Source organism: Cebus imitator, unplaced genomic scaffold, assembly GCF_001604975.1.
Source record: "Cebus imitator isolate Cc_AM_T3 unplaced genomic scaffold, Cebus_imitator-1.0 Scaffold671, whole genome shotgun sequence".
NCBI lineage: Eukaryota > Metazoa > Chordata > Mammalia > Primates > Cebidae > Cebus > Cebus imitator.
Genome location: NW_016107986.1, coordinates 226685 through 239098, shown reverse-complemented (window position 1 = coordinate 239098; position 12414 = coordinate 226685). Strand labels below are relative to the sequence as shown.

Below are 12414 nucleotides of genomic sequence, written 5' to 3'. Positions count from 1 at the left end.
GAGACAGGGTCTCACTCTGTTGCCCAGGCTGGAGTGCAGTGGCATGATCTTGGCTTACTGCAACCTCTTCCTCCTGGGTTTAAGCAATTCTTCTGCCTCTGCCTTCTGAGTAAGTGGGACTACAGATACACACCACCACACCCAACTAATTTTTGTATTTTTAGTAGAGACAGGGTTTCACCATGTTGGCCAAGCTGGTCTCGAACTCCTGACTTCAAGTGATCCACCTACCTCGATCTCAGAAAGTGCTGGGATTACAGGCATGAGCCACTGTGCCCAGCCCCATGTTTACTTTTGATCTTTTATCCTAATAGAAGGAATACTAACATTCTCATCTCATTTCTAGTTTTAATGGCAATACTTTTAATATTTCACCATTAAAAATGATTACTTTGTTTTTGGTAGATATAATTTATAGGGTAAAAAGCCTCTATTTCTCAAAGTTATAGAGGAATTGATTTTTATCATGCTAAATATCTTCGAGTTCCTAAATTCTAAAATTCAGTAATCTTTATGTATTAATTTTTTAATACATTGCTGAATCAAATTTGCTTATACAGTTGTCTCTTGGTACCTGTGGAGGATTGAGTCCAGGACCTCCCAAAGGAAACCAAAATCCCAGGATGCTCAAGACCCTGATATAAAATGGCATAGTATTTGAATATAACCTGTGTGCGTACTTTCATATATGTTAAATCATCTCTAGATTACTTATAACATCTAATAAAATATAAATGCTGTATAAACAGTTGTTATATGGTATTGTTTAGGGATTAATGACAAAAAAGTGATAGAGGCATAATTTTTTCCTGAAATATTTTTGGTCTGAGGTTGGTTGAATCCACAGATTTAGAACCCACAGATGTGGAGGAGCTTTTTTTCTGTTTCCTGGAATAGTTTGTATGAAGTAGGACTTATTTTTGCTTTGAAGATTTGGTAGAATTTATCTGTAAAAATAACCTTGGCTTCATGGGGGCATTTGCTGTGGTGAGTTTTTTACTGAGTTTATTGAACAGATATGTTCAGGTCTTTATTTCTTCTTACAGCTTTTGTTACTTATATTTCTCTGGAAAATTATTCATTGCACCCTTCTTTTAAAACTTATTGGCATAATGTTCCTAGCGTTGTCTTAAGATGATTTCACCTCTGCAATAACTGTAGTTGTACCCCCTATTTTTCATTCTTATGATTATTCATTTGGGCCTTTTATCTTTTTTATATTGATCAATCTTTTCAGCAATTTACCCTTTTTAAATTAATTTTTTCAAAAATTAATCATTTCTTTCTCTTTTAAAAAATTTCATTAATTTCTGCCTTTTATTTCCTTCTACTTTCTTTGTGTTCACCTGTTAACTTCTTACAACTTCGAGTTTAGCACTTGGTTCATTAATTTTTCAAATTTAAAATTTTCTAATGTAGCCTAAATGGCTATAAATTTCCCTCTAATTGTTGCTTTAGCTGAATCTTACAAGTCTTAATACATTCAGTCATTTATAGTCATTCAGTTCTAAATATTTTTCTAATTTCCATTATGAATACTTTGACTCACATGTTTGTTAATTTCCTAAATAAAGGAGTTTGGCCTTCATTTTTTAAAATGACAGTTTCAAGAATATGTCTTTAACCTTGTGTAGTAACTTTAAAATTCTTGATCTAAATTTTCCATTCTTTTGCTTTCAGCCTGTCTGCAGTGTTCGTATATTTCTTATAAGCAGCAAAAGACATTGTAGTTATTGTTGTTGTTGTTTACATTTGAGAACTTCTAGTTTTGACAAGTTTACATTTGTAATCAATGACTTTATCATTTTTAGTCTCTTTTTTATAATGACTAAAGTAGCTTAGTTAACCCATAATGCTGGCGAAATGCTGAATCATAGCCAAAGAAAATAAGAGAAAATGGGGTTGCAGCCAAACCAATAATTAAATGGAGCAGAAAGAAATGCAATAGTTATTTTTGCAAATAGTAATGCTTGAAGAAAAGCAAGTTTAATTACAGGAAGATGCAGAAAATAGATGGAGACTTGTGACAATTTAAATGGAAAGCTTCTGGGCTTCTTGAAGGGCTCCAGCAGTTGCTGACCCTGTTTCCTTATTCTGCTAATGTTGACCTTCCTCTAGTATTTCCAAGTTAGATTCACAGTACTGAAGAATTGACGTTGTTAGAGCAGGAAAATGAGATGACATAAGCTGAAAGCCTCTGGCCTTTTGCATAGCACCATGCTCAGAACCTGGGTTTTACATCATTAAAGGTAGCAATGACATCCTTTTCTCGTTTCTATTTACAAAGTCAATATTTAAAATTATCTTAAAGATTTCATTTTAAGAGGAGAGTTTAAGAATGTCTAGAGCACAGCTAGGGTGCCCACATGACTATTAGTGGATCTTGGATGATAATGTGCAAGCACTTATCATTCATCTGATTTTTCTCTTAGCTGCTCACATCAGGCTTGCCTGGTGGTTTGATTATTACAAGTTTTTTTCTTAATTGTGATAAAAGATATTTAATGTCATATATATTATTTTAATCTTAATTGTATGCTTATAAGTAAAATGTATAATTTAGGGGCATCAAATTCATTCACAATGTTGTATAACCATCACTATTTTTAAATTATCCCCAAGAAGAACTCAGTGCCTGTTAAATAATAACTTCCCCATACTGGCTTCCATTGTCTACCTGGCTCTAGTACCCTATTCTACTTCCTCTCTGTATGAGTTTACTTATTAGGTACCTTATATGAGTCGAATCATGCATTTGTCCTTCTGGGTCTGGCTTATTTAAGCATTGTATTTTCAAATTTTGTATACATCAAAATTTCATTCCATTTTATGGCTAAGTAATGTTCTCTTGTATGTACACGCTGCTACATTTTATCAATCAGTTCATCTGCTGACAGACACTTAGGTTGTTTCTATATTATATTTATTTATTTATTTATTTATTATTATTTTTTTGGGGGGACGGAGTTTCGCTCTTGTTACCCAGGCTGGAGTGCAATGGCGCGATCTTGGCTCACCGCAACCTCTGCCTCCTGGGTTCAGGCAATTCTCCTGCCTCAGCCTCCTGAGTAGCTGGGATTACAGGCACGCGCCACCATGCCCAGCTGATTTTTTGTATTTTTAGTAGAGACGGGGTTTCACCATGTTGACCAGGATGGTCTTGATCTCTTGACCTCGTGATCCACCCGCCTCGGCCTCCCAAAGTGCTGGAATTACAGGCTTGAGCCACCGCGCCCGGCCTATATTTATTTTTATTTTAAAAATCTGAGTAAAAAGTATAGACCTTGTCATATAAGGAGAGAGTAATATTGCCACTATTAGATTAAAAACTCCCAAGAAAAGATAAGCTGATCAGAGATGCTTTCTGGTTCAGATTTCTTAGGAGCAGTAGCTAGGCCTCTTTTCCAGGAAGATTATAGGTAAGGACATGAGTGAGTCCTGGAAAGTGATGTAGTTCACAGGAGTTGGAACATTTCTGGGCTACTGTCGACTGAGTACTGAGTATTGAGGAGAAATATGGTCTAAGGGAGTATGTGTTCACTATGTCTTACCTCTGTCTCTCAGGAGCAGGTCAAAACAGAACACTTGTATAGAATTAAGTAAGTCCTCAGCTGATTTCTGCAGCAGAACATCGAGAAAGAAGTAGAAACACTAGCACAAGCCAAATACAAGTAAAAATGTGGGCCCTCTATGTAAGATCTCTTTTTTTTTGAGACAGGGTCTTACTCTGTCACTCAGGCTGGTGTGCAGTGGCACAACCATGGCTGACTACAGCCTCAACTTCCTGTGCTCAAATGATCCTCCTGCTTCAGCTACCTGAGTAGCTGGGACTACAGGTGTGCATTTCCATGCCTGGCTAATTTTTGCATTTTTTGTAGAGACAGGGTTTCATCATGTTGCTCAGGCTGGTCTCGAACTCCTGGACTCAAGCTATCTACCCACCTTGGCCTTCCAAAGTGCTTGGATTACAGTCGTGAACCACTGCACCCAGTTCACCAACTCTTACTACTTTACCGTTAACTATTTTGGTTTAGTGAGCTAAGCCTCTATGGATTATTGATCAGCATTAAAATTTGCAATAAAATTTTTACGATGAATTTTTTAAAAACTGAATGTTAAAAACTAATTGTTGGTTTCAGTTTGAAATGCTTTTGAAGATCTCAGCATTTAAATCTTCACATGTAATTATCTTTATTGTTTCCACTTAACTGTAGTACTAGTTCTTGCAGCTTTTTGTTACTTTCCTATAATAAGCTCTTATTAGGTGATCAATAATTGCAAGAAAAAAGAAGAAATTAGAAGTATTTTAATATCCATGCTAATTCTGTTGGAGCAGGGAGCTTTGCTTTTCTTCCAGTGTTTCTATTTAGCACAGCTGCCTAGAGCAATTAGTCTTGCCATTTATTGCTGTGACTTTTGGATTCGAAATTAACAGGTAATGGTGTCAGCTGGTCTCTGAATAGTCACCTTAAGTTGTGGGATGTATCACTCATTTCCTAGAATATAGGCACAAGTCTGTGATTAACCATTTGTATTGCTACCATTTGCTACTTTTTATACTTAAAAAATCCTGTTTTATAGATAGGGAAATTCTTTTAATTATATCTGGCTTATTTCATTGTATTTATTTTCTACTTTCATAGCCCCTAAAAAATGTGCATTCTGAAAGAGGTATTTTCTAGTGAAATTTTAAATTTAATATCATGCATATTATCAATTCCAAAATGATTAACTAAATTTTTTTTCCTCTACCTCTAGTGATTTCCTAAATAAAAACCAAGAGCTGTTGCAAGATTTATCAGAAGTTAATGATGAAAACACTCAGTTGATGGAAATACTGAATACTTTGTTTTTCTTGCCAATCAGACGACTTCATAATTACGCAAAAGTTTTGCTAAAGCTTGCTACTTGTTTTGAAGTGGTAAGCTCCCATATATGCCTCTTTGAACATTTGGAAAGCCAAGGATCATAGGTGTTTGTAAGGATTATGCCCCCACAAGATCTGGAACTCCAGTAATTTAATATTTACATGTGTCTAATTAAATTTAATTTTCTTCAGGGAAAGGACAGAGGAAAGTATGACTGTAGATAAATTGAGTTTTCTGTGGATTCAGTTTCCTTTTAGGGCCTTATCAAGATGAATGAACTGTATTCATTTTATGAAACTTTGTCTAAAGTTGAGATCCTATCATGATGCTACTCATTTAGTAGTTATCAAAATTTATTGGATGCATACTGACTAAGAGTTAAACAGAGCTCTTTAAATCCCTGGCTTTCTGTATAATCGCATACACCTGTAAGGGAGGGGCATTACTCAGCTTGGATTAATGCTAGACTTTATGCCAGGTGTTTAGGTTACCTGAGCAAATGCGGAGAGGAATCAGTGTTACAGGATTTTCTCAAATGTTAACTAGTCCAGTCTTGCATAAAACTAGTTAGGTGGAATCCTAGGAAGTTAGCACCACACTAGGATATGGATGTATGTTAAAGCTGATCCTGAGACATTCACCTTTGAAATCCCATCAAAATGTATGATTTCATTTTGTTTCTACCCTGAACGGCTCTAGAGAAATTATAATGACTCCAAAGTCCCTTATAGGTTTTTGTGTTGTTGTTTGTTTTTGAGACAGAGTCTCATTCTGTCACCCAGGCTGGAGTGCAGTGGTGCAATCTTGGCTTACTTGCAACCTCCACCTCCCAGGTTCAAGTGATTCTCATGCCTCAGCCTCCTGAGTAGCTGAGATTATAGTTGTGTGCCACGACACCCGGCTAATTTTTTGTTTGTTTGCTTGTTTTTGTATTTTTAGTAGAGATGGGGGGTTTCACCATCTTGGCCAGGCTGGTCTCGAACTCTTGACCTCAAGTGATCGGCCTGCCTCGACCTCACAAAGTGCTGGGATTATAGGTGTCAACCACCATGCTGGCCCCTTGTAGGTTTGGAATCTTCTTAATCTTTGGTTCTATCTCTTGATCTAGACAGATTTCACCCCTCAGAGTGACCCAGGAACTGATTGATGTAGGCTTTCTACATTTGAGCCTACTGTGATCTTACAGGTTTCAAAACTGAAACTGAAACCAGACTAAAGAAAAGACCTACAAGATCTTTAAACTGATGGAGCTTTAGCTGTGAAGGTTTGACCTATCAAATATCCCAGTGAAATACAGCTGTCATCTCAATATGGCCTGAATTAATAAAAAATTTCCTACCAGATTAGCTTAGAATTGTTCAGAGTCAGAGTTCAGATTCCCTGGATGTAGCTTCCATGTGCTTTATGTTTCCCTCCTGAAACACCCCTATTCCCATCGTCATTCTGGGACAAAAGTCATTTTATTATGAAAACAAAGCCCTATTTGACTATACTGCTTCTCTTTCCCCTACCCATCTCTGAAGGATTATTTACTCTGTGTTTTGCTAACACTTTATCTCTCCATTATTCACTTCTTGTGTTATATCATTGGCCCTATCCTTATCACAGGGCATCAAAGTCAACTATGGAAGCTTTTTCAAAACCTGCCTGTATTCCATCACCATACATTATAATGTAGTAAGTCTAAGGCACAGCCTTGACATCATTTATGCGTATTCACATATATGTATTTTTTAAAATGCCTCCATATAAAAATAATACTGATATTTAACATTTATTGAGTGAATTCCATATGCCAGACACTGTTCTAAGCAAGTTATATATATTCATTTAATCCCCACATCAACTCGGTGAAGTAGGTATTATCATTATACCTATTTCATCATCAGCCTTTTACAGATGAGAGAATTGAGACACAGCTGAGAATTGGCAGAGCTAGAATTCATATCCAGGCCCTGATTCCAGAGTCTGTCTCAACCTACTTTTCTAGATTGTCTTTTGTGATATGTAACCTATTTCTAAAACCACTGCATTATTCTGGTACGTTTTTCTACCTTCTCTGCCTAATTATGGTACAAAGATCATGCCTTATTTTTTTTCCCCTAGCACTCTAGCAGAATGTTCTATATGTGATAGATATTCATTAAATATTTCTTAAATGAATGGAAAGAATGAAAATAAGTGACTTCCAGGATTGTGGCAAGTAATTACTCATGAATGTGAAAGATCATCCTTTGATCTTACCTTCTGCTCACTCACCACATGGCACAGCAGTTATACCTATCCCAGTAGTTGGTTCTCAAAGCTTGGTTTACAGACCACTGGGGGTTCCAAAGACCCTTTTAAGAGATTCACAAGATCAAAACTATCTTCATGGCAGTACTAAGATATTTGCCTTTTCCACTATGTTGTCCTTTGCATTGATGGTGCAAAAGTTAAGGTGGGTAAAACTGCTGGCTCCTTAGTAGGAATCAAGGCAGTGGTACCAAACTATACTAATAGTCATTGCATTCTTCACTGCCATGCACTTGCAGTTAAAATACAAATTCACTTAAGAATGTTCTATTATGTGTTACATTCTTCACTGCTATGCACTTGCAGTTAAAATGCAATTATAATTAAGAATGTTCTGTTCTATGTGGCAACATGCAAAGTACATGTAAAGCATTTCTGCTGCATGCTGAAGTGCGGTGTTTTTTTAAGAAAAAACACAATTGTGATTGTTTGAGTTGAGAGCTTCTCTTGAAATAAACAGGTTGCTTTTTTGTTTTTTTAAACTTGACAATTGACAAACTGATTTTTCAGATTTGGATATTGGCAGATATTTTATCAGAAATGAGTAAATGAACCTGTCATTTCAAAGAGAACAACTGATCGTATTTGTTGCCAAAATAAAATCTCAACTTTTAAGCAAAAATTAGAATGTTAGAGATGAATCTGCCACTGTGAGTCTGAAAGTTTCCTAATACCAAGGACATTTTCTCATGAGATTGTGGCTCTATCATCATGTGATTTTTGATGTCGTAGGAAAAAGATGTCAATATTTGAAAGATCTGCATAATTCAGTCAACCAATATTTTCCATATGTCCAGTCCACAATCAGAGATGATACAAAATCATAGATGGTAAAAGACCCAAAGTGCACAATAGACCCCTGGATTTTAACATCACAGAGTACGAAAAGTTCATTGCTGTGTTTTCAGATTCCACATTGCAGCTCCCTTTAAGAATCTGCCACATAGCAAGTTTTAATGTAGTATCAAAGAAGAATATCCACAATTATTTGAAATGGCTATTAAAGTGCTTCTCTCTATTCCAGATATATACCTTTATAAGGCCACATTTTCTTCATAAGTTTTAACCAAATAACATATAACATATTAAATGCAGAAGCTGATACAAAAGTCCAGCTGTCATTTTTAAAGCCAAATAATAAAGAGATTTGAAAAAATGTGGACCATTGCCACTTTTCTCACTAAAAATTTTTTTGTAAGTGAATTAATAAAAGTTTTTAAAATTTCTTTATTTTCTAATATGGTAAATATCAGTAGATACAGGCCACATAAGAAAAATAAAGGGATCCCGAAACCAAAACATTTGAGAACTCCTGCCCTATCCTGAGGTCTCTGCTGCTTTCCTCACTAACTGCCAGGTTTTGTTTCTCTCCCCTGAGTTACACTCCTATTTGTATTATGTACTTTTATGTAGCGGAATTTTCCTGAAACCAGTCTCCTTTTCCCAGTCTCCTGCAGTGTGCTGCTTACACTCTTGGGCCGAATTTTCCCCTACATTTAATACTACGTATTTAAAGCAGACTGAGGCTACAGATTCTGGACAATGGTTTTATGTTCTTTTTTTTTCCTCTCTTTTATTTTTGCCCGTAGGCATCTCCAGAATATCAGAAACTGCAGGATTCCAGTTCTTGTTATGAATGTCTTGCTCTCCATCTCGGCAGGAAAAGGAAGGAAGCAGAATACACCCTGGGCTTCTGGAAGACCTTCCCTGGAAAAATGACAGTAAGTCATGCCAGTTGTCATTTGTTACTCTAAGAAACAGCAACTGTTTAGATAACAATTGATATAATTTTCCCTGTTCCTCACTTGTTTATGGTAATAACATTTTAATGAAGCCTTTCCTAAAATGTCTAAGGACCATACCAATGGGTACTCTAAATACCTTCTCTCATTTCTGGAAATCCTCTCTGAAGACTTCCTTACCTTCTTTAGTTTGTTTCTGTCTTCTTTTTAATCCCCTTTGAGCTCTAATTTTATGAAGTGTTTTGATCCTGTATAAATTTAGTATTTACGCCAAGCTAAGCTATGACCAACAAATTTCCTTAAATGTGATTTGTGTCTGTTTTATTTTCTTTTTACATGTTAAAATAATTTTGATTGTTTGACTTAGTATTAGATTTGTCTTTAATTCCAGGATTCCTTGAGGAAGCCAGAGCGTCGACTGCTGTGTGAAAGTAGTAACCGAGCCCTGTCTCTGCAGCATGCTGGGAGGTTTTCTGTGAATTGGTTCATTCTCTTTAATGATGCCCTGGTCCATGCCCAGGTAGGCTGGATTCCTAACCTTAGAAGAATCCCGGAAAGTTGGAGTCTTATTAATTATACTGTCAGTTTATGTTCAAAACTAGTGTGATTTCACTGAAACTCTTGACTAAGAGAGACTGTTTAGCTACAGCATGCATTTGCGGTATGGGCTGGATTTCAGAGAACTTTAAAGTTTCTGGCTTGAGACAGAGTGTCAGCCATGTGAAGAGGGCTCTGCCGCAGAGACAGCAAGGCCCTCTGGGTTAGCTGTGTGTTACGGGGACAATGTGGCAGAATTGGTGGCACCTATGTGGGCTTAACCATTTCAGGGGGTTGCGCAGCAGAGATGGCAGGGCCCATGTGGGGTAATGACATGAAGACGATATGGGCAGAGACCCCAAGGTCTACATGGGCTTTCATAAAAGTGCCTCTGTGTTCTCTGTTTCAGTTCTCCACGCACCATGTTTTCCCTCTGGCCACACTGTGGGCAGAGCCACTATCTGAAGAAGCTGGTGGTGTGTAAGTGCGTCCCCCCTCCCCACCCCACCCTGTCCAAATCTGTTACTCAGATTGCTTCCTTAAATGTGAAGAAAAGCTCAGGAGGGCTTGGGAGACTCCCTCCCCATTCTGCATAATGAGGCCCATCTCCCAGCATGTTAGACAGTAAAATAGTCTATTGATAAGAAGATGGCCTGTTGCAAAGATCATGGCAAGTCATGATTAGGTGATAAAAGGGCATCTTCATTGCACACATCCCCATCGTTCAGCACAGAGCAGAGTAATTCTTTGTTCTTTCCACCGCTGTGGGACCCAAAACCAAATGAGCATTTACATTAATTGACTTCTGCTCCTCTTGAAATAGAGGTTGATTTTCATATTTGAGGATTGATACTGCAGTGACAGGCTGTTAAACCTACTGGTATTTATCCTTGTGACCATTTCAGGAATGGCTTAAAGATAACTACACCCGAGGAACAGTTCACTCTCATTTCATCTACACCCCAGGAAAAGGTTAGTTCATTATGGTATTTTCTTTCAATCTTTGCCCTGGTTCTCTGCCTCCTGTATAATGAAGAAGAAATATAAATTGTTCTTACTTGACTAATGATGCACAGCTTTGTCTGATAAATCTTCATTAAGCCAAAACTATAGGTTCTTGTTTTTTTTTTTAATGTGACTTAATTTTAAACATATAGTAGAGAAATCCAAGAGCCAGTCAGTAGTACTCTGTTAATAAGAAAAGCATTAGGATACAAATAATTTATTCACACCAAGGAAAATTAGCAGGATTTAAAGCAATGCTTGATGAATTGTTGCCTTAAGCTTATTGACATTACTTTTTGCTCCTAGACAAAGTGGCTACGAGCTATAAGCCAAGCTGTAGATCAGGCTTTGAGAGGGATGTCTGATCTTCCCCCTTATGGAAGTGGCAGCAGTGTTCAGAGACAGGAACCACCCATTTCACGCAGTGCCAAATATACTTTCTACAAGGATTCTCGCCTAAAGGATGCGACCTATGATGGACGGTGGCTTTCAGGGAAGCCTCATGGCAGGTGAAAATGTTGAAGATTTATGCCTGGGGTGAGGATGATTATCACATTATGGAAAAAGTATTGCTTATCTGAAATATTAGTTGACATGCATTATTCTTTGCTTACTCATTCCAGAGGGGTTTTGAAGTGGCCTGATGGAAAGATGTATTCTGGCATGTTCAGGAATGGCTTGGAAGATGGGTAAGAAAACTGTAAAACATGATAGTAGATTCAAGTTCAGTAAGGTCATAAATGATGTTATTTGGTATGCAAACCTGCTTTTCAAACAAGTAGTCAATTTTTGTTGTTATTTTTTAGAAATGCACATGTATGAGCATGAAGAGAGCCAGGAGTTAGGGGTACAACCTCTGATTTGCATAGACTGGGTCGTTTTCCTTGATAGCCGTGTGACCTCAAATTACACAGCCTTCCATCTGTTAAAATGAGGCTATGTTTTCTATTCATTTCTCAGTTGTGAAGACTGAGAACTTTGGTAGTGTTAATGGAGGGACTATTGAGACGGTAGTGCACCTTTACACAAAGGTCATAGAAAAATTTTCCTTTCAGTTGTTTTAAATCACCTTTAATTTCTGTGATATATTAAAGGAGGAATCTTCAAAGTGCCATATTATCTTAATGATACTCTGATGACTTTTTTTAAATAAGTGAATCATGTTTTCTAATACTGTATTTACATGATTAATTTATGGCAGTTTTATGTATAACGTTAAGAAAGTAATTTAGTATATAAAAATATTGAGTAGGTGATGTACGTGTCTCTGTGATATGTAAATTCTTGTGCTGTGTTAAAATCTCTTTTTAATAGATTCATAGAATGAGAAGAGACTTTAGATCATCTAATTTACCCACTGAGTTGCCCCCTTATTATCCAAATAAAGGAGCTAGATACCTGGGCTTATCCTGTGGTGGTACAGATAATTAGTGACAGAGATAGGCGAAGGACACAGGTCTTCTGTTTTTCGTTGGACTTGGATTAAAAGACTGCATCTCAGTGTAGTGGGGCTGATGTCCCACTCCTCTAAGACTTGCCAAACAGCTTGGGTTATATAGATGCACCTTAAACCAAGATGCTGTTTACCCCTTTACTCCTATAGGTAAATCTTTCCTCTGCCTTCCTTGTTAAAATATTTACCAGAATATACATGCAAACGGCGAATATGTCATAAATGCATCTTCTTTTGTTATTTTTTCTTTTTCATGGCAGGTATGGAGAATACAGAATCCCAAACAAGGCAATGAACAAAGAAGACCATTACGTAGGCCATTGGAAAGAAGGAAAAATGTGTGGTCAAGGAGTCTATAGGTAATAACACTCGAAAGGCTGTCGGACTGGTGTTGGTTTTTCAAATAGCCGTGCAAACCTAAATGTTTGCAATAGCCAAAATTTCCAAGGTTTAAGTTTTATTTACTCTTGTAGATAAAATTTAGAGGACTAAATAAACTGCGTGAAGTCTTCTT

General features: G+C 37.0%; 1 protein-coding gene across 3 annotated transcripts in view; it reads left to right on the top strand.

Annotated features, from left to right (window-relative positions):
• Nucleotides 1–12414, top strand: part of ALS2 (alsin Rho guanine nucleotide exchange factor ALS2) — an 84125-nt gene that overhangs the window by 46387 nt on the left and 25324 nt on the right. For all 3 annotated transcript variants that reach the window (XM_017518343.2, XM_017518342.2, XM_037734836.1), the window contains exons 13-20: nucleotides 4759–4921; nucleotides 8753–8884; nucleotides 9297–9425; nucleotides 9852–9922; nucleotides 10348–10414; nucleotides 10754–10956; nucleotides 11071–11136; nucleotides 12161–12259. In XM_017518343.2, coding sequence (XP_017373832.1) covers nucleotides 4759–4921; nucleotides 8753–8884; nucleotides 9297–9425; nucleotides 9852–9922; nucleotides 10348–10414; nucleotides 10754–10956; nucleotides 11071–11136; nucleotides 12161–12259 — 930 coding nt within the window. The remainder of the gene's footprint in view (nucleotides 1–4758; nucleotides 4922–8752; nucleotides 8885–9296; nucleotides 9426–9851; nucleotides 9923–10347; nucleotides 10415–10753; nucleotides 10957–11070; nucleotides 11137–12160; nucleotides 12260–12414) is intronic.